General features: G+C 36.6%; 1 protein-coding gene across 1 annotated transcript in view; it reads right to left on the bottom strand.

Moving 5' to 3' along the window:
* The window catches only part of EYS (eyes shut homolog), a 1,264,258-nt gene that overhangs the window by 253,198 nt on the left and 994,729 nt on the right, over window positions 1-16,331 (bottom strand). Inside the window, 1 exon segment of the mRNA XM_036318417.1 lies at window positions 8,060-8,213. Within this exon segment, the coding sequence (XP_036174310.1) occupies window positions 8,060-8,213 (154 nt within the window).

The following is a 16,331-nucleotide window of genomic DNA, read 5'->3' as shown; positions in this document are numbered from 1 at the left end:
GGCTTTGTTCTAAAATCTCCTTTTTTATCTTTGTAACATTTTGTCTGGAGTTCAGATATTACTGGTAATAGAATTAATCTAACTATTACAAAGTTAAAAAGTGGGAGAGACCAAGGACAGAATTCAGTATCCTATATAATAAAAGGGTAATATGCAAATAGACCAAACAGCAGAACAACCGAACAACCAAAGTGTAATATGCTAATGATATGCTAAGGCTGCTCAATCGCTTGCTATGATGTGCACTGACCACCAGGGGGAAGATGCTCTGACTGGTAGGTTAGTTTGCTGCTGGGGTTTGCCTGATCAGGACTGAGAAAGATGGGCCAGACACGCTCTGGAGCTCTACTGGAGTCCCTCCACAGCCCTATTGTGCACCAGTGGGGTCCCTCAGCCTGGCCTGCACCCTCTCGCAATCCAGGACCCCTCAGAGAGCTGGTTTCAGCCCAATCCCACAGGCCACTCCCCTTGAGAGGGCGCCAGATGCAGGGCTCATGGCTGATGAGCACTGTTGTGGCAGCATGAGCCTCTCCTGAGATCGGGACCGATTGGGTGCGAGCCCACGGCAGGCACAGTGGGGCTGGGATGAGTGGGAGCAGCAGGTAGGAGCTGCAGGTGGCATTGGACTGCAGGTCTCGGCCTGATCCCTGCAGGCCACCCAGAGGGACCCCACCTGTGCACAAATTTGTGCACCAGGCCTCTAGTATATTATAAAGAAGAAATGTACTGTCTCATGATGACATCAGAATATCATCTGAAGAAATATTGAAAGTCTTTGCTCTATATTTATTGAGTTTAAACACTTTGGCTCAATACCAGTATCTATCTATGAAACCAGCTTTCAGTTAAAAAAAGAACTTACTAAATCTTTTAAAAAGTCTTAAACTATTCTTAAATGAGTCTGTGTTAGGTGGAAGTAAGTTCACAGATCTTAAATTGTAAAACAATTTACTTCAATAGATACCTTCTTTTTATTCAATGTATTGATGAAGTCATGAACAGTTTGTTGAGGATGAAGCTGGCATAGTTCCTTTTAGCTTCATTTAGAAAGTTAGATGGCTGGCCATTTTTTTAAATAAATGAGATTGTCTATATTTTGAGTCCACTGTGGAAATTGTTCGAAAGAAGTTAATTAAGATAAATATATTGTCAAAGAATGAGGCCTGCTACTAAGAATGGCATTTAAAGAATTTTCACAATAAAATATCTTTCCTAGTAGTCATTTTAAGACAGTAATCAAATATCCTCTAACCATGATGATAGATCCTAGTTAGGGAGTAGTAGGGGGCCTACAGAAGCAGGTTGGAAACTATCTGAATATAAAGCTACATCATTGAATCACCACTCCTTAACTTAATAAACAAATATTCCCTTGACATTTTCTCATAAATCTTCTTTTTCAACATGTTTAGCTCTTTTATTTTACTGCACTGTATGGCAAAGTGTTCTCTGACTCTATTAACTACTGCTTTTCTACCTAAATTCTCATATATTCAGTTTGCCCCTAAGTCTTCACTTGCTTCCTGTTATTTTCTTAAAACAATCTTGTCTTAAAGATGATAGAGTACATGCATTTCAGAATTACAGAGATAAGGCTGTTAGGGACTGAAGTTCATTTTGCCATACATCTGCCATCATGCAAGAATACTTTAAACACAATAGCTAAGAATTGGAAACAACCTAAGTGCCCATCAGCAGATGAGTGGATTAAAAACTGGTATATCTACACAATGGAACACTATGCCACTATAAAATAGAAGGAACTTTTACCATTTGCAACAGCATGGATGGAACTGGAGAACATTATCCTAAGCAAAAAAAGCCAGTCAGAGAAAGATAAATATCACATGATCTCACTCATATGTAGGATATAATGATCAACATAATTTGATGAACGAGAATAGATCCAGAGACAAATGGCAGGGGAGAGGGATTAGAGAGCAACCAAAGGACTTGTATGCATGCATATTAGCATAACCAATGGAAACAGACACTGGGGTGGTGGGGGTTTGCCCGGGGTGGGAATGGATGGGGGGAGGGGGGATCACTTGGGGAAAAAGGAGACAATAAAACTTTAGACAATAAAAAAAATTATAAAAAAGAATAGTTCAAACATAGTAATTTCTGACAGTTGTAGAATGCCAGCACTAATAATAATAAAGGATGAAAATGCAAAGACTTCCTCAGCATACATGGCTAATTCTCAAAACAATTTCCTGCCATTTATTTATTTATTTATTTATTTATTTATTTATTTATTTATTTATGATTCTCTGCATTAGAAATTACCTACTATATGTTTGCTGATGATTTTCTGAGTAGCTAATCCTTGAACTTCATGTTCTCATCAGACCCAATCTCCATCTGTTGTTCCTCTGCTAAATTCCTAACCTTTTTTCAAAACCCAGTTCATTTCCCACCGCTGGTATAGCTGTACTTGCCAACTGCTATCTCCCTGTCTTCTCACTAGAGTGGTTGCTCTCAGGACGTGAGGGTCAACCAGTTCTCTGGTCTGTCTCAGCATCTCAGCACACCAGAAGATGAGACATTGTGGACCTGAATTTTTACTTTTGTATCTTTGCTAATAGTCATTCCATTTGGACAGTTTGAACTGAATTGCAAGCAAGAGGAATACACATGTGATTACATAGTTAAACAATGACTTCAAAAACGTTTTCAATATCAAACCGGCTAGTGGAATCCACTGAGATATGACTCAGTGAACATACTGTGTGGTCTCAGGTTTACATTCCAATTATGACGTCTTTGCTCAGTAAGTTCCATTTATTTCTGCACCACTAGGCACCAAACTGAAATTTAACTTCTTTGTTTCTTAAGATATACGCAAATTTGAAATACAACTATATATGTTAGCAGAAGATTCTATCCAGTAATCCTAAACAACACTAAAACTATCAACTTCTAGACCCAAAGAGAGTCTTTAAAATTTTTCTTAAGCTTAATATTTAGTGAAATAAATTTTAGTTTTACAGTGAATATTCATAATTGAATACAAATAAACTACACTATAACTTGCTGTCCAGCTAGTATTGATGTATGTTATGTATAGACATGTTATGTATGTATGAATAGTATAATATGTATGGATTAAGGAGCAAGAGCAATGTTTAGATTTATGTATTTACATACATGTCAATTTAATAACAAAGTATTATCTGTATTTCCCATATTGAGCTCTAGTTTTCCTACATTTCCTCTAAGAAATACCAGATGGAGGAGTTGATGGAAATGATACAGAAATTAATATTGAAGTAATGGTTTGACCTTTTTAAGATGAAAAGCTTGCCAAACTTTCCATATTGACATGGCAACGTTTTAGGAATAAATCTAATATCTTTTAGATTTAGCACAGTTCAAAAGTCACCATCTGTTTCAAAAAGTGAAAGTTCTCGCTATTACATAGTTTCTTGGCTCTAAGACTAAAAGCAGGCAATCCATATAACATTGACTATCAGAAATATGTGAGAAGCTTTTATATATTTTAGAAAATCAGAAACGCAAAGGACTTTCTGAATTATTCTCAAAGCTATGTTGATAATACACTATGGACATTCTTTCTTCTTACATAAACTGGGGTGAGTCTCCTGCTCATTCTCTAGGTGGAGTTATTAGTCAATACCAGCAGGCAGCAAGTTGTAGTACAAAGAATTAAAGTGGGAAAATGGCAAAGCAATAGAATCTGATTTTGAGGAGAGCTGTTTGAAAGGTCTTTGACAAATTAAATATGTTTATTATAAGTAGTTTTATTTTGTTCCTTTCTTATTTTTTATAAATTATTCACTAGTAAATCTCTTCATTTGATATACCAAAATCAATCCTACTCAGAATCCTTTTTTATTTCCTATTCTTTTGAGGTTAATGCTGGTTTTGCATTCTAATAAATTTTTAAAAAAATATATTTTATTGATTTTTTTTTATAGAGAGGAAGGGAGAGGGATAGAGAGTTAGAAACATCGATCAGCTGCCTCCTGCACACCCCCTACTGGGGATATGCCCACAACCAAGGTACATGCCCTTGACTGGAATCAAACCTGGGACCCTTCAGTCTGCAGGCTGACGCTCTATCCACTGAGCAAAACTGGTTAGGGCATTCTAATAAATTTTTAATGTACTTTCTTCATCAAACAACTGTGGGAAATAATAAATAAGATAAAACAGGAGGTAGAAATGATCCCATTTACAAAACTCAGCAGCAACTTTTTTTAGTTTGTTTTTTATTCTGGGCCAAATATATAAGAAGGTAATGTGACAAAAATGCTTGCAATGGTTTTACCTGGTTTGTTTGAGTTTTCTCAAGTGCTAGGCTTCTTGCTGCCCAACTATTAGAAACATTTCCAGCTTTTGTTCAATTGGTCTTAAACCAAGCAGGCATTTCTTTACACTGACCTGCTACTACAAAGTGGCTGATAGGGACATGTTCTGCAGTCATGCAATTCTTGGCCAACATCCACTGGGCTTTGGATACCCTCAGAGCTTGTTAACCAAAATTAATGATTAGATATTAGAGTGTACCTTAGATATATGCATGGCTAACTTTACACCTCTGGATAAATCTTTTAGAAAATGGTGTCAGATGTTTGAGGTGGTAGAATACAATGAAGGTAGAATAGGCTATGTGGCTTTTAAACATGCAGATAACACAGTAAATTACCTTGAGGAAAGAACACTTCTTTAGAGAACAAAATACTAGATAAAGAGACAGTTTTTCTATAGGGCAGATACAAAAAGTGTCCGAAAAATTTAAACTTGAGAAACTTTAAAGACTGTATATATAGTGTGTGACAATTTTTCTGAACTTCCCCAAAGGAGAATAACCCTTGTGAAAACCAAGGCTCTCTGTGTAATCTCTTTCAAAATTTTTTTGAAATGAAAGACAAACTGTGCATGAGTATGAATTACAATGTATCTGCAGAACTGTGATCTCTGCTCCATTTCATTTAAGACGAACTTCTATCTTGGTACTGAATTGACCTCAATCACTACAAGTGGCTTATTTGAGTTTGTTCTACTTCTGTTACCTATCCTACAGCTGTAATGCAGATTTAGTATGAAGAAATACTGACATGTTTATTCTCCAGGGCTAATAGCAAAATAAAATTCAAAGCATCTTTTACATGTTTACCTTAGAGCTCATTTTATTAATTAAAAAATAAGTTCTTAACCAGGGGATAGTATTTTATTGTTAAGAACCCTTAAATATAAGAGAAAGGACATCAACATTCATACAATTAAAAATAACCTAATTCACATGCTTTTTAGGGTAAACTTTATTAGGAATTTGTATAGAAAGAGTCCTGTTAGTGAGAATTAGGATAGCTAGGATGAACTGTACAAAAAGACCCGTTAGTTTTAAACTATGCCCAGTTAAGGATGGAGAAGTAAGACTGGAGTACACAAGGCAGAGAGAGAAGGTGACATAACAACTGGACAGATAGGGATAGAGCAAAAGGCAGTCATACATCAAAGGATGTACACAAAGACAGAAGTCTCAATGTGTGTGTCTTTCTCTATTTCCTACCCTCTGGAAGGAATATTTTCTCATGTATATTGTATGTTGTTGCTCCAAACTTCTAAGTGACTTAAGTACTCAATTACTCTATTTTTCTAGGCATCAACACCTTCTGATTGACAATTAAACATGATTAAATCTCCGTCATCTTACATTTTCCCCCTCTTAACTCATCACCTCCCTCTAGTTACCATCTTACCTCTTTTTACACCTTCACAGTTAAACTTTTTGAAAGAGTGGTCTACTCTTGTTATTTCAAGTTTCTCCAATCTGGTTTCTTACGCTATCCTCGTACAATGAATTCTTTAGGCTATGGGATCTTGTGGATAGTCCAATGGACTATCAGAGCATCTGACAAACCTTTCCATTCCCTTCCCAGACTCCCCACTCCTTTTCTTTGCCTCCTACTGTTCTAGTTACTCCTGAGATTCTTTTATAGTTTCATCTTCCTCTACTCAGTCATTAAATGCTAGCTCCTCAAGACTCGGTCCAGGCAATTTTTTCTACTCACTCTATACTTTCATTCACACCTGTGATTTCAATGACCATCTGCACACTGATGACTCATAAATTTATATCTCCAATCTAGACCTCTTCTCTGAGGTCTATATCCATATATTCAACTTTCAAACTCCATTTTATGTTTTATAGGCACCTTAATCTCATTATGCTCAAGCCTGAACTCACAATCTTCTCTATCAAATCTTCTTTCATTGCTTGTTATCTCAACAATAAAATCTTCTATACATTGCACAACAGAAAATAAATATTCATTTTTGACACCTCTCTTTTCACTCTGGTATTAATCAGTCACAATTTTACTTCTAATTTTATTTTTTTTACTTTTTAAATTTATTTTTTATTGTTGGAAGTATTACAGATGTTCCGTTATACCCCCACTGACCCTCTCCACATGCTCCCTCCCTCCCCCGGGCCTTCACCACACTATTGTCTGTGTCTATGGGTTACTCCTAATTTTATTTTAAATATGTGCCATTGTTTGTTTAAAATGATTGTATTATCTAAAAGGATGACATTATCAATAGAAATCCCTTTTAAATTGTTATTCAACTTCTCATTTGCCTCTTTTTTGTTGTTGTTGGTATCAACTGCTAACCTTTGTAAGAGATGATTGAAATTGGAGTAAGCCCATTGCTCTGAAAATTTATTTTATCCATACAGAACTCAGTGTTCTAAAAGTGTATGCTTAATTTATGAATAGTAATTTCTGTACTTTAGGGTAATTTCATTGCTGTCTTGTCATAATCAACTGAATTGCTCAGCCTAGATACCTCATCTCTTTATTCAGACATTTACTGAGCAACTTTCCATCTGATGCCTTGGCTAAGTACATTAAAAATGAGTAAAATACTCTCCCTGCTTTTAAGGAGTTTCCATTTTCAGATTTTTGTCAATTCCCTTGATTTCATTTTCAGATTGATGCAGACCCTGGAAGTTTATTTGATTTATACCACCTTCATAGGTTAGCCAAGATTCCTGCTGATCAGACTAACTTATCCAACCATCATATAGCATGCAAACTCAGACACAAAATATTATTTTTAACTGAGAGTAACTTTAGAGACCATAATTGCTAGATTGCTGCACTGATGAAAAATTTTAAATTCTTGGTTGGTATGTGAAAATTTTGTTCAATAATACCCTTGGGATATAACCATTGCTTTTAGCCATTTCTCTCTCCTGAGATTCCCTTATTCTGAAGCATGAACTAATTTTAAGATTGATTTTCAAAACTTTATTTGTTCCAGAAAGATATTTCCATTTAATATTCAGTTTGTCCCTTTTCTGTGCAGTCAATGCAGCTGTACTCTTTTCACTCAATAGATATTTTGTTAAACAATTGAACTATACCTTAGCTTTACCTGAACAACCAGACTATTTATTTGTTCCATTATATTCTGAAAACAATTGATTCCTTTTGTGTACAATTGGATTGTGTCAAATTAAATCTTAGTTTAATTTGTAGTTTACTCCACTGAGCCGAACCGCTAGGGCGTTTACTCCACTACCATTTGGTCTTGTCTAAAACATCCACTGAGATGAGACATATGGTCCAGGCCAAATGGTCCTTGATTCAAATAGCCCATAATATTTATGCATACTTGTGGTTCATAGGACTAATATATTGAAAAATATTACCATGTTTTATTAGTCCAATACCTATATCGTGGCTGTACTTAACCAACAATAACCCTTCTTGCCTCAGTAACAGGTATCTAACTGGTAATGGCACATGGGTTAGGGAGATGGGTTGGGGTTAGGGACATGCAGAAAAGAGGGTTTATACAAACTATGCATGTTTTAGATAGGACCAACGTTCAACAACCCTTTGGACAGGATTAGATGCCCACTAGTCCTCCACCAAACTGAAAAAAAAAAAAGGTTACCAAAACAATTTCAGATGAAACCTTTTGTCTTTCTGTATTTGGGTGACTGTTATCCATATAAATACCACTTAAAAAATAAGGCTCAGCACTACAGTTTAAAAAACGACTGTGGAGCACTTACCGTATGGTGATAGGGATGAATGCATTTGTGTTAGTTCTATAATTAGCAGAGAGAGTCAAGCTATTTGGGGAACTTCCACATCCATATTTAACTGTGGGCCTTCCTTCCACAAGAAATAAATGAAGAAACTGTTATCCAAAATTCTTCTCACTACCTTTAGGAACAAAATTACATTAAATTAGTGAGAAATGTAGATTTATTATATTCAATAACAATCATTAATTCATTCACAGACAATTGTTTTGTTTCAGGGGGTTATGATTGGTGAATCATAGGAGTGTTATTAGGTAATTATGCAATGTAATAGCCCTATATTAGAAATATACATTTTCCATGGGCTGAAAATGGCATGATGTTAACAGCATTAACTTGACGTGAGATTAATGTCCGACTCTGTTTACCGATAGACAGATTACTTTATTTTGAACCTCAGTTTCCTCATACTACTGAGTATTGAATACTTTGACTTCTTATTATTTATAGTTCAATTTTAATGTATTTCATAAAAAAGAAATAGTAAATTATAAAGAAAAAACAATCTCCCTTCCTTCAGCCCACTCTTCACCTCACTATTTTTTCTATTATGTACACATACATACAAATATTTTTATAGCCTGATTTTATTTTTAAAACTAATTAAATAATGTAATAAATAGTTTTATTCATCTTTCTCTTTCACTTAACAGTACATTTTGGACATCTTTCCATGTAAGTACATACATTTCTATTATAAATATTCTTGATTGGAGTATAACTCATATAGAAAAATCACAAATTTTAAGCATATATAACTCAGTGAATGATCACAAAATGAACCTGCTCATTTAAATACCACCAATTACAGAAAAAGAACATTATTTACATTGTCTGAAGTCCTATCAATCACTACTTTCTTTCCTCCACTAATAGTAACCACAATCCTGATGTTTAACAGAATTACTTTTGCTTCATTTTAATCTTCATATTAGTGGATCATACTGTATATATTCTTTTCTGTCTAGTTGGTTTTGCTCAATATTATGTTGGGGAGACAGCATTCATGCTAAAGTTTATTAATTTTTTATTGCTTTAATATTCTATTAAACAAATATTCACAATTCAGTTATTCCTTTTTCTATAGATGGCCATCCCCCTCCCAGTTTTTGGTTATTATTCATAATACTGCTATGACAACCTTGTATGTGTCTCTTGGATTGAAGTGCATGTCCTTCTGTTGTGTATATAACTAGGAGTTGAATTATTCGGTGAGTATGAATATAATTAATTAATAGCTATTGCCAGTTTTCTAAAATGATGTTCCGATTTAACTTTTTACCAGCAGCATATTAATATATAAGAGTTATAGCTGCTCCATCTTCTTACCATCACTTGGATGGTCACCTTGTAGATTTTAACTATTCTGTGTTTATTGTAGCTTTAATTTTCTTCACATTAGGGAAGTTGAACATATTTTCATGTTTAGTGACTATTTTGGTATCCCCTTTTGTGAAGTGTCAGTTTATATTTCTTGCTCATATTTCTGTTTCCCCTCTTATTGATTGTAGAGTTATATCAAAGTATAGATCTGATATCTATATCTATATTCATACATATGTATGTATATAGGATATAAGCTCTTTGTAAAACATACCTATTGAAAATAACTTCTCCAATTCTGTAGACTGTCTTGTTAATCTTAAGGGTGAGTTTTGATGAACATATGTTCTTAATTGTAGTGTAGGTTAATTTATCAATTGTTTCCTTTGTGATTATAATTAGTACTTTTTACATCATCTATTGGATAAAGCAATAGTATTAAAGATTTAATAATAAAATACAAGTAGCAAATAATATCATAAAAATGGTTGAAAATCACTCTTTTGAGATCTTCCTAAATGTCCTTTACTAGAACCCACACAACTCATCCAGGTTTTTACCATGCTTCTGAGGACTTGAGCTGTACAAAACCCAGAATTAGTCTGTGTCTGGCAGAGGGTAATGCAGCTTCCTCTTCTCTGACTCTCCTGAGATTCACTAGCAGTTTTTGGACTTCTACTCTTTAGTGTTTTCCCCACGACTTCCCATTCAATTTCTGAGGCTGCTTTTCTCTGAACTTGAGAGTATAATGAGTAATTTTTAGTATATTTTTGATTTTTATTTTAAAACTGGGGGAGGGTGTTTGGAGCAATGGGAACACATTTAGAAACACAAACTTTGTACCAGCATCTCGTGTTTTCTCTGGAGGAGCCCATCATTAAGCCATTGAAGGAAAGCCATTCTGTTGTTTCACTGGAAAGATGCTTGATGATGCATTAATGAAGAAGTGAGAACCTACCCTCTTTTAAAATAATTCTTTATGCTTTAAGGTTTTGTGGTAATTTTTTTTCAATAAATCATGTGTATTGTGAGTTTTCTGAATATTTATTCAGAAAATATTCTGAAACTCTTTTACAATATGTAATTCTCAAATTTCATTCATCCTAATAAAATTATTGATTGTATCTCTTGATTTAATGCAACAAACTGATGAATTTCAGAGGGAAGGGGGTGGACAGGAAGAGATTAACCAAAGAACTTATATGTATACTAGAGGCCCAGTGCACAAATTTGTGCACGGGTGGGATCCCTTGGCCTGGCCGGCAATTGGGGCTGATCAGGGCTGGCCGGCCAGGTGGAGGGACCACGGGAGGTTGTCCGGCAGGGGTGGGGGTGTGGAGGGAGAAGGGACTGCGGAAGGTTGGCTGTGGGAGCACACTGATCACCAGGGGGCAGCTGCTGCGTTGAGTGTCTTCCCCCTGGTGGTCAGTGTGCATAATAGCAACTGGTTGACCAGTTGAGCGGTCAAGTGGTTGACCGGTCGCTTAGGCTTTTATATATATGTATATATATATCCATAACCCATGGATAGACAATAGTGTGGTGAAGGTCTGGGGAGGGCGTGGTACAATAGGGGGAAAAAAGGGGGCATTTGTAACACTTTTGATAATAAAGATAAAATGTAAAATAAATATGCTGCCTAGAACAATAAATAAAATCATTAATTGCAAAACAATAGACTCTAGTTTCTAAATATTATAGTCTTTTAGAGAGTAAACCCTACAATTATAAATCTGAAATTTATATATACCATATTTATACAGGGTTGGGGCAAAGCAGGTTTATAGTTATGAGTACATGAAACATAGTTTATTCTTGTATTATTATTTCTTTCGATAATTTGATTTGAGATCCTATAAAAATAAACATTCAGAAGAGATTCATCAGTTGTCCATCAGTTTTAGCTAAAATGAAGTTCAACATCATTCCTTTTAAATAGATAGTGATCAATACAGTTATGTATATTAAATCAGGTATATAGTGGCCAAATTTCTAAATTTCCATAAAGTAACATGACTTTCTACCATTTTTCAGGAAAGATATAATACCATACATTTGTATGGCACTTTGTATTTTTCAAAACACTTTTATATACATATTCTCAAGTCTTGTGAACTTGATCATAGAAATTACATTACATTATTTATAGTCAAACTAAAACACCAAAAGTTAATTGATTTAGCCAAGTTTTACAGTTAGCTCACATTGACTTGGGTTCAAGTTTACCACTGGTCACCTAATGATATTTCGATTTGCCTACAGCAGCATTTGGATGATCTCGTCATCCCTGGTACCACCTTAATGGCATGAAATAAAAACCGTTCTCTGGGCCTGCACTGAGTTCCCCATTGAACGCACACACTTTTACTGCAGCCTTAGAACTCCTCTCTCGTTAAAGGTTTTATAGTAGCGGTAACCCCAGCAGCAACCTCAGAAGCATTGCGCATGGTAAAAAGACAGAGTAGCAGTGGCATCATGAGCAGCAACAGGCATTCAGGATGCAGTTAGGATGAGCTAGTTAGTCAGTGGAAGGATGGCAAGCAGAGATTCTCTGAGGCGCACTGAAGGATTGTGGCAGCAGTTTGGCACGCATAATTAATTACTGGCACATGTGTATTACATGCTGCTGCAGAATGACTTCTGGGACAGTTTCTAAAATTGATAGAGAGCATGGTTTAATTTTTCCTAGCCTGTTAATTTTGCTTAACCTGTTAAATAAAAACTGTAATACAAGACTCTTGGTGCCAACGAATCCTCTTCATTTGGATAAAATGAAAAGAAAAATTGCACCAATTGTCTATCCCACTTCTTGACATTTATGAATCCAGGGTTTTTTAGAGTCTAAATATTCATTCCCTGAATAGATATGTCTATCAAATAGATGTAACATTAATGACAACTTTTAGACAAAAATACAGTATCCTGGGCCTGCAATTCCCAAGTGTCCCTTCCAGGAAAGTTATAAGGGAAAAGGGATTCAATCATTATCTGAATAAGAATTTTATCACTTTCAGAAGATGGCAGAGTAGGTAAATGCCTATACTTGCTGCCTCCCACAACCACATCAAAATTACAAATGAAATACAGAACAACCATCACCTAGAACTGCTGGAAAGCTGGACGAATGGAAGTCTACAACTAGAGAAGCAAGAGGAAAGCACACTGAGACTGGTAGGAGGTGCAGAAGCACAGAATGGGCTGGTCCAGCACCCACGTGTGCTGCTTTTTTAATTGGGAGGGAGATCGTCTCTGTGGAGGCCACCCAGAGGAGCAAGGTTTTCCAGCCACACACCAGATCCCCAGCCCAGGGTCCCAGAGCTGGGAAAAGAAGTAAGAGCTGTGGGCTGTAAAAACCAGTGGGGATTGGGGGTCAGTGACACAGAGGCTGTTGGAGACCCACCTGTTCCTCTTAAAAGGTCAGCACCATGAACTGAACTTACAAGGTCCCAGATCCTCTGAGCTCCAGCACCAAGGAGAGGCTCTGGGGAACACACATACATATAAGGAGAAACTGGATTATCTGGAATCTTGGCAGGAACTTGGGCAGCTAGAACCTCCCGGTTGCATTTCTGACCAGCAGCCATTTCTGGTTGTTCAGCCCTGGTGATTATCTAAGACCCCACCTCATCCAATTTATAACCCCATCCAAGCTGTGTGCAGTGGCTTTTTGCATATGAATGGTCTGTCCTTCTCAGGTTAAAATCTCTCAAACAAGCAACAACTGGGGCAGGGAGCCCCAAACATATCAATAAGAGGCCTAAGACCTGGCACCAGCACCAACCTGCCTTGCTTCATAGCTGGATCTCATCTGGGCACTTCCAAACCCAATACAAAGAGGAGGAATCTGCAGATCTCTCTGTAGCTCCCGCTGGGTAGCCCCAGACAGTGACTGACTGTGCACCTCCCTGTAGACCCAAGAGCCAGTGTACCTAGTGGTCAGTGTCAGACCATAACAGATTACAACTCTACACATCCATAAGCCACACACTCAAGGGGCAGACTCAGTGAGCACCAAAGCCCCACTGAAGCAAGTCCTGCTCCATAGGGGTGACTCCTGCATAACAGCTCTCCCACTGTAGTCGCAGCTGGTCCTCACAGCCAATTGGACTGGAGGTCAATTCCTCTCAGTGACACCAACAGCAATCAAGTCTCAACTACAACAAGACTGTGCTCACAGTCCACAAAGGGGTGCACCTAGAGCTCCCAGCTCAGGTGACTGGGGAGGCTGAGCCACCAGGATCTATAGAACACCTACTATACAAGGCCACTCTACCAACTCAAGGAGACATAGCAGCTCTATCGAATACATAGGAACAAACACAGGGAAGCAGCCAAAATGCCGAGGCAAACAAACATGTCACAAATGAAAGAAATGGAAGAAAGCAAACTACCAGATATAGAGTTCAAAACCCCAGTTATAAGGTTACTAAAAAATCTTCTAGAAACCTCCACAAAAATGGAAAAGGACCATTCAGAAATTAAGCATATACTGACTGAAATAAAGAATAATATACAGGTATTCAACAGTAGAGTAGAGGATTCTGAGAATCAAATCAACGATTTGGAATATGAGGAAGCAAAAACCACCCAACCAGAAGAGCAAAAAGAAAAGAGAATCCAAAAATATAAAGATAGTGTAAGAAACCTCTTGGACAACTTCAAGCGTACCAACATTCACATTATGGGGGTGCCAGAAGAGAGAGAGCAAGATATTGAAAACCTATTTGAAGAAATAATGACAGAAAACTTCCCCTACTTGGTGAAAGGATAGACTTACAAGCACAGAGAGTCCCAAACAAGAGGCAACCAAAGAGAACCATACCAAGACACATCATAATTAAAATGCCAAGGGCTAATGACAAAGAGCTAATCTTAAAAGCAGCAAGAGAAAAATCAGTTAGTTACGCACGACTGTCAGCTGATTTCTCAACAGAAATTATGTAGGCCAGAAGGGAGTGGCAAGGAATATTCAAAGTGATGAAATGGAAGGACTGACAACCAAAATTACTCTATCCAGAAAAGCTATCATTTAGAATGGAAGGTCAGATAAAGAGCTTCACAGACAAGAAAAAGCTAAAGGAGTTGATCACCACCAAACCAGTATTATGTGAAATGCTGAAAGGTATTCTTTAAGAAGAGGAAGAAGAAGCAAAAGCAAAAGATAAAAAATATGAACAAAAAATGGCAACAAATACATACCTATCAATAATTGGATCTAAAAATCAAAATAAATGAACAAGAAATCTAATGAACAGAATAATCTGGTGAATAAAATAGAATCAGAGGCATGGAAATGGAACAAACTGACGATGCTCAGAGGGAAGGGGGTAAAGGGGTGGGAAGAGATGAAACAAAGGTCTTATATGGATATATGCATTACCTATGGACACAGATAGTAGAGTGGTGAAGGCCTGAGACGGGGTGGGAACCGGATGGAGGGGGGCAATGGGAGGAAAAAAGAGGTACATCTATAATAATCTCAACAATAAAGATTTAAAAGAAAACAAAAAAAAATCCCACAAAAACAAAATAAAAAAAATTAAAAAAAGAATTTTATCACTTTCTCCATTTTGCCCTGTGCCAAACACTGTTTTAAGCAAATTGAACATGTTGTCTCTCAATATTTATTACAACTCTTTCATATCTTTGGTATCATTAATATTAATATTATCCCATTTTACAGAAACTGAGGCACAGAGACATTAAGTAACTTATCCAAAAGTTGGAGCTAGGTAGTCCAGCTCAAGTAGTTTTCTTAATCCCTGAATTATACTGTTCTTGAGATGTTCATGGCAGCAATTTCAATCCTTGACTGAGTATATTTTCATACCTACCTCTGCCCACCAGAAGCAAGCTTGTTCCTCACTAGGTCTTCCCTTGATGTAATCACATCAGAAGCAGAGTTGTATCTCTCACTGACATATTTCTTCATTAATTTCAGTCAAAGAAATAGCATCTAATTATTCTTAACATGATTGTTTTCTTTCAAGAGAAGTTTAATAAAGAACATCATTATAGGTCAAGGGTTGGCAAACTATGGGCCATGAGTCCAATTCTGCCATTGTCTGGTTTTGTAAGTAAAGTCTTTTGGGGAAAACAGTCACATTCAGGTATTTATTTTTTTCTATGGCTGCTTTCACGCTATACTTGGCAGAGTTGAACAGCTGGGACAGAGAATGTGTGGCCTGAAAAATTCTTTACTCTCTGGCCATTAGAGAAAAATTTGCCAAACTCTGTTATGTTCCTGATCAAGTACCCCCAGGAAAAGAATTATCTTTGATTCCATTTATATTTTGACTAAACCCTTGATATATATACCCTCTTCTTACTACTTATCAGAGGAAGGAAGTATAACAATGTTTAATAGAAAAATTTCCTAAAGTAAAGTCTCAATACCTTTCAATTTTTCATCACAACCCTCAAAGTTGAGTACCTTGCAAACAGAACATTAAGAACTATTCTAATCAAATGCATACTCTATTCAGGGCAAGGGTGGAGTCCTGAGGAGGGTGGTGGAATAGAGACGTTAAACACAAGATTATGAGGGGTTTCCTAGTTAGTGAAGATATGTAAGCACAGATTCCATGTAAGGAATCTCTCTACTAAGCCTCAGTTCTTAATTGTTACTCCTATCATAAGACCTATAATGGCCAGCGTTCTCATATAATCATGTACATAGTTTCTCTCCACTAAATGGTGAGACATGGGATGCACATCATCTCTTTTTTTTGGAATAAATTTTTTTCCTTCTAGTGATTTATTTATTTATTTATTTTTAATCCTCATCCGAGGATATTTTTCGCATTGATTTTTAGAGAGAGTGGAAGAGAGAGGGAAAGATAGAAATATCGATGTGAGAGAAACGCATTGGTTGGTTGCCTCCTGCACATGCCCCAAGCAGGGCCAGGGCCAGGGA

This window comes from Myotis myotis, unplaced genomic scaffold, assembly GCF_014108235.1.
Source record: "Myotis myotis isolate mMyoMyo1 unplaced genomic scaffold, mMyoMyo1.p scaffold_m19_p_7, whole genome shotgun sequence".
NCBI lineage: Eukaryota > Metazoa > Chordata > Mammalia > Chiroptera > Vespertilionidae > Myotis > Myotis myotis.
This window is presented reverse-complemented; position numbering and strand designations above follow the sequence as displayed.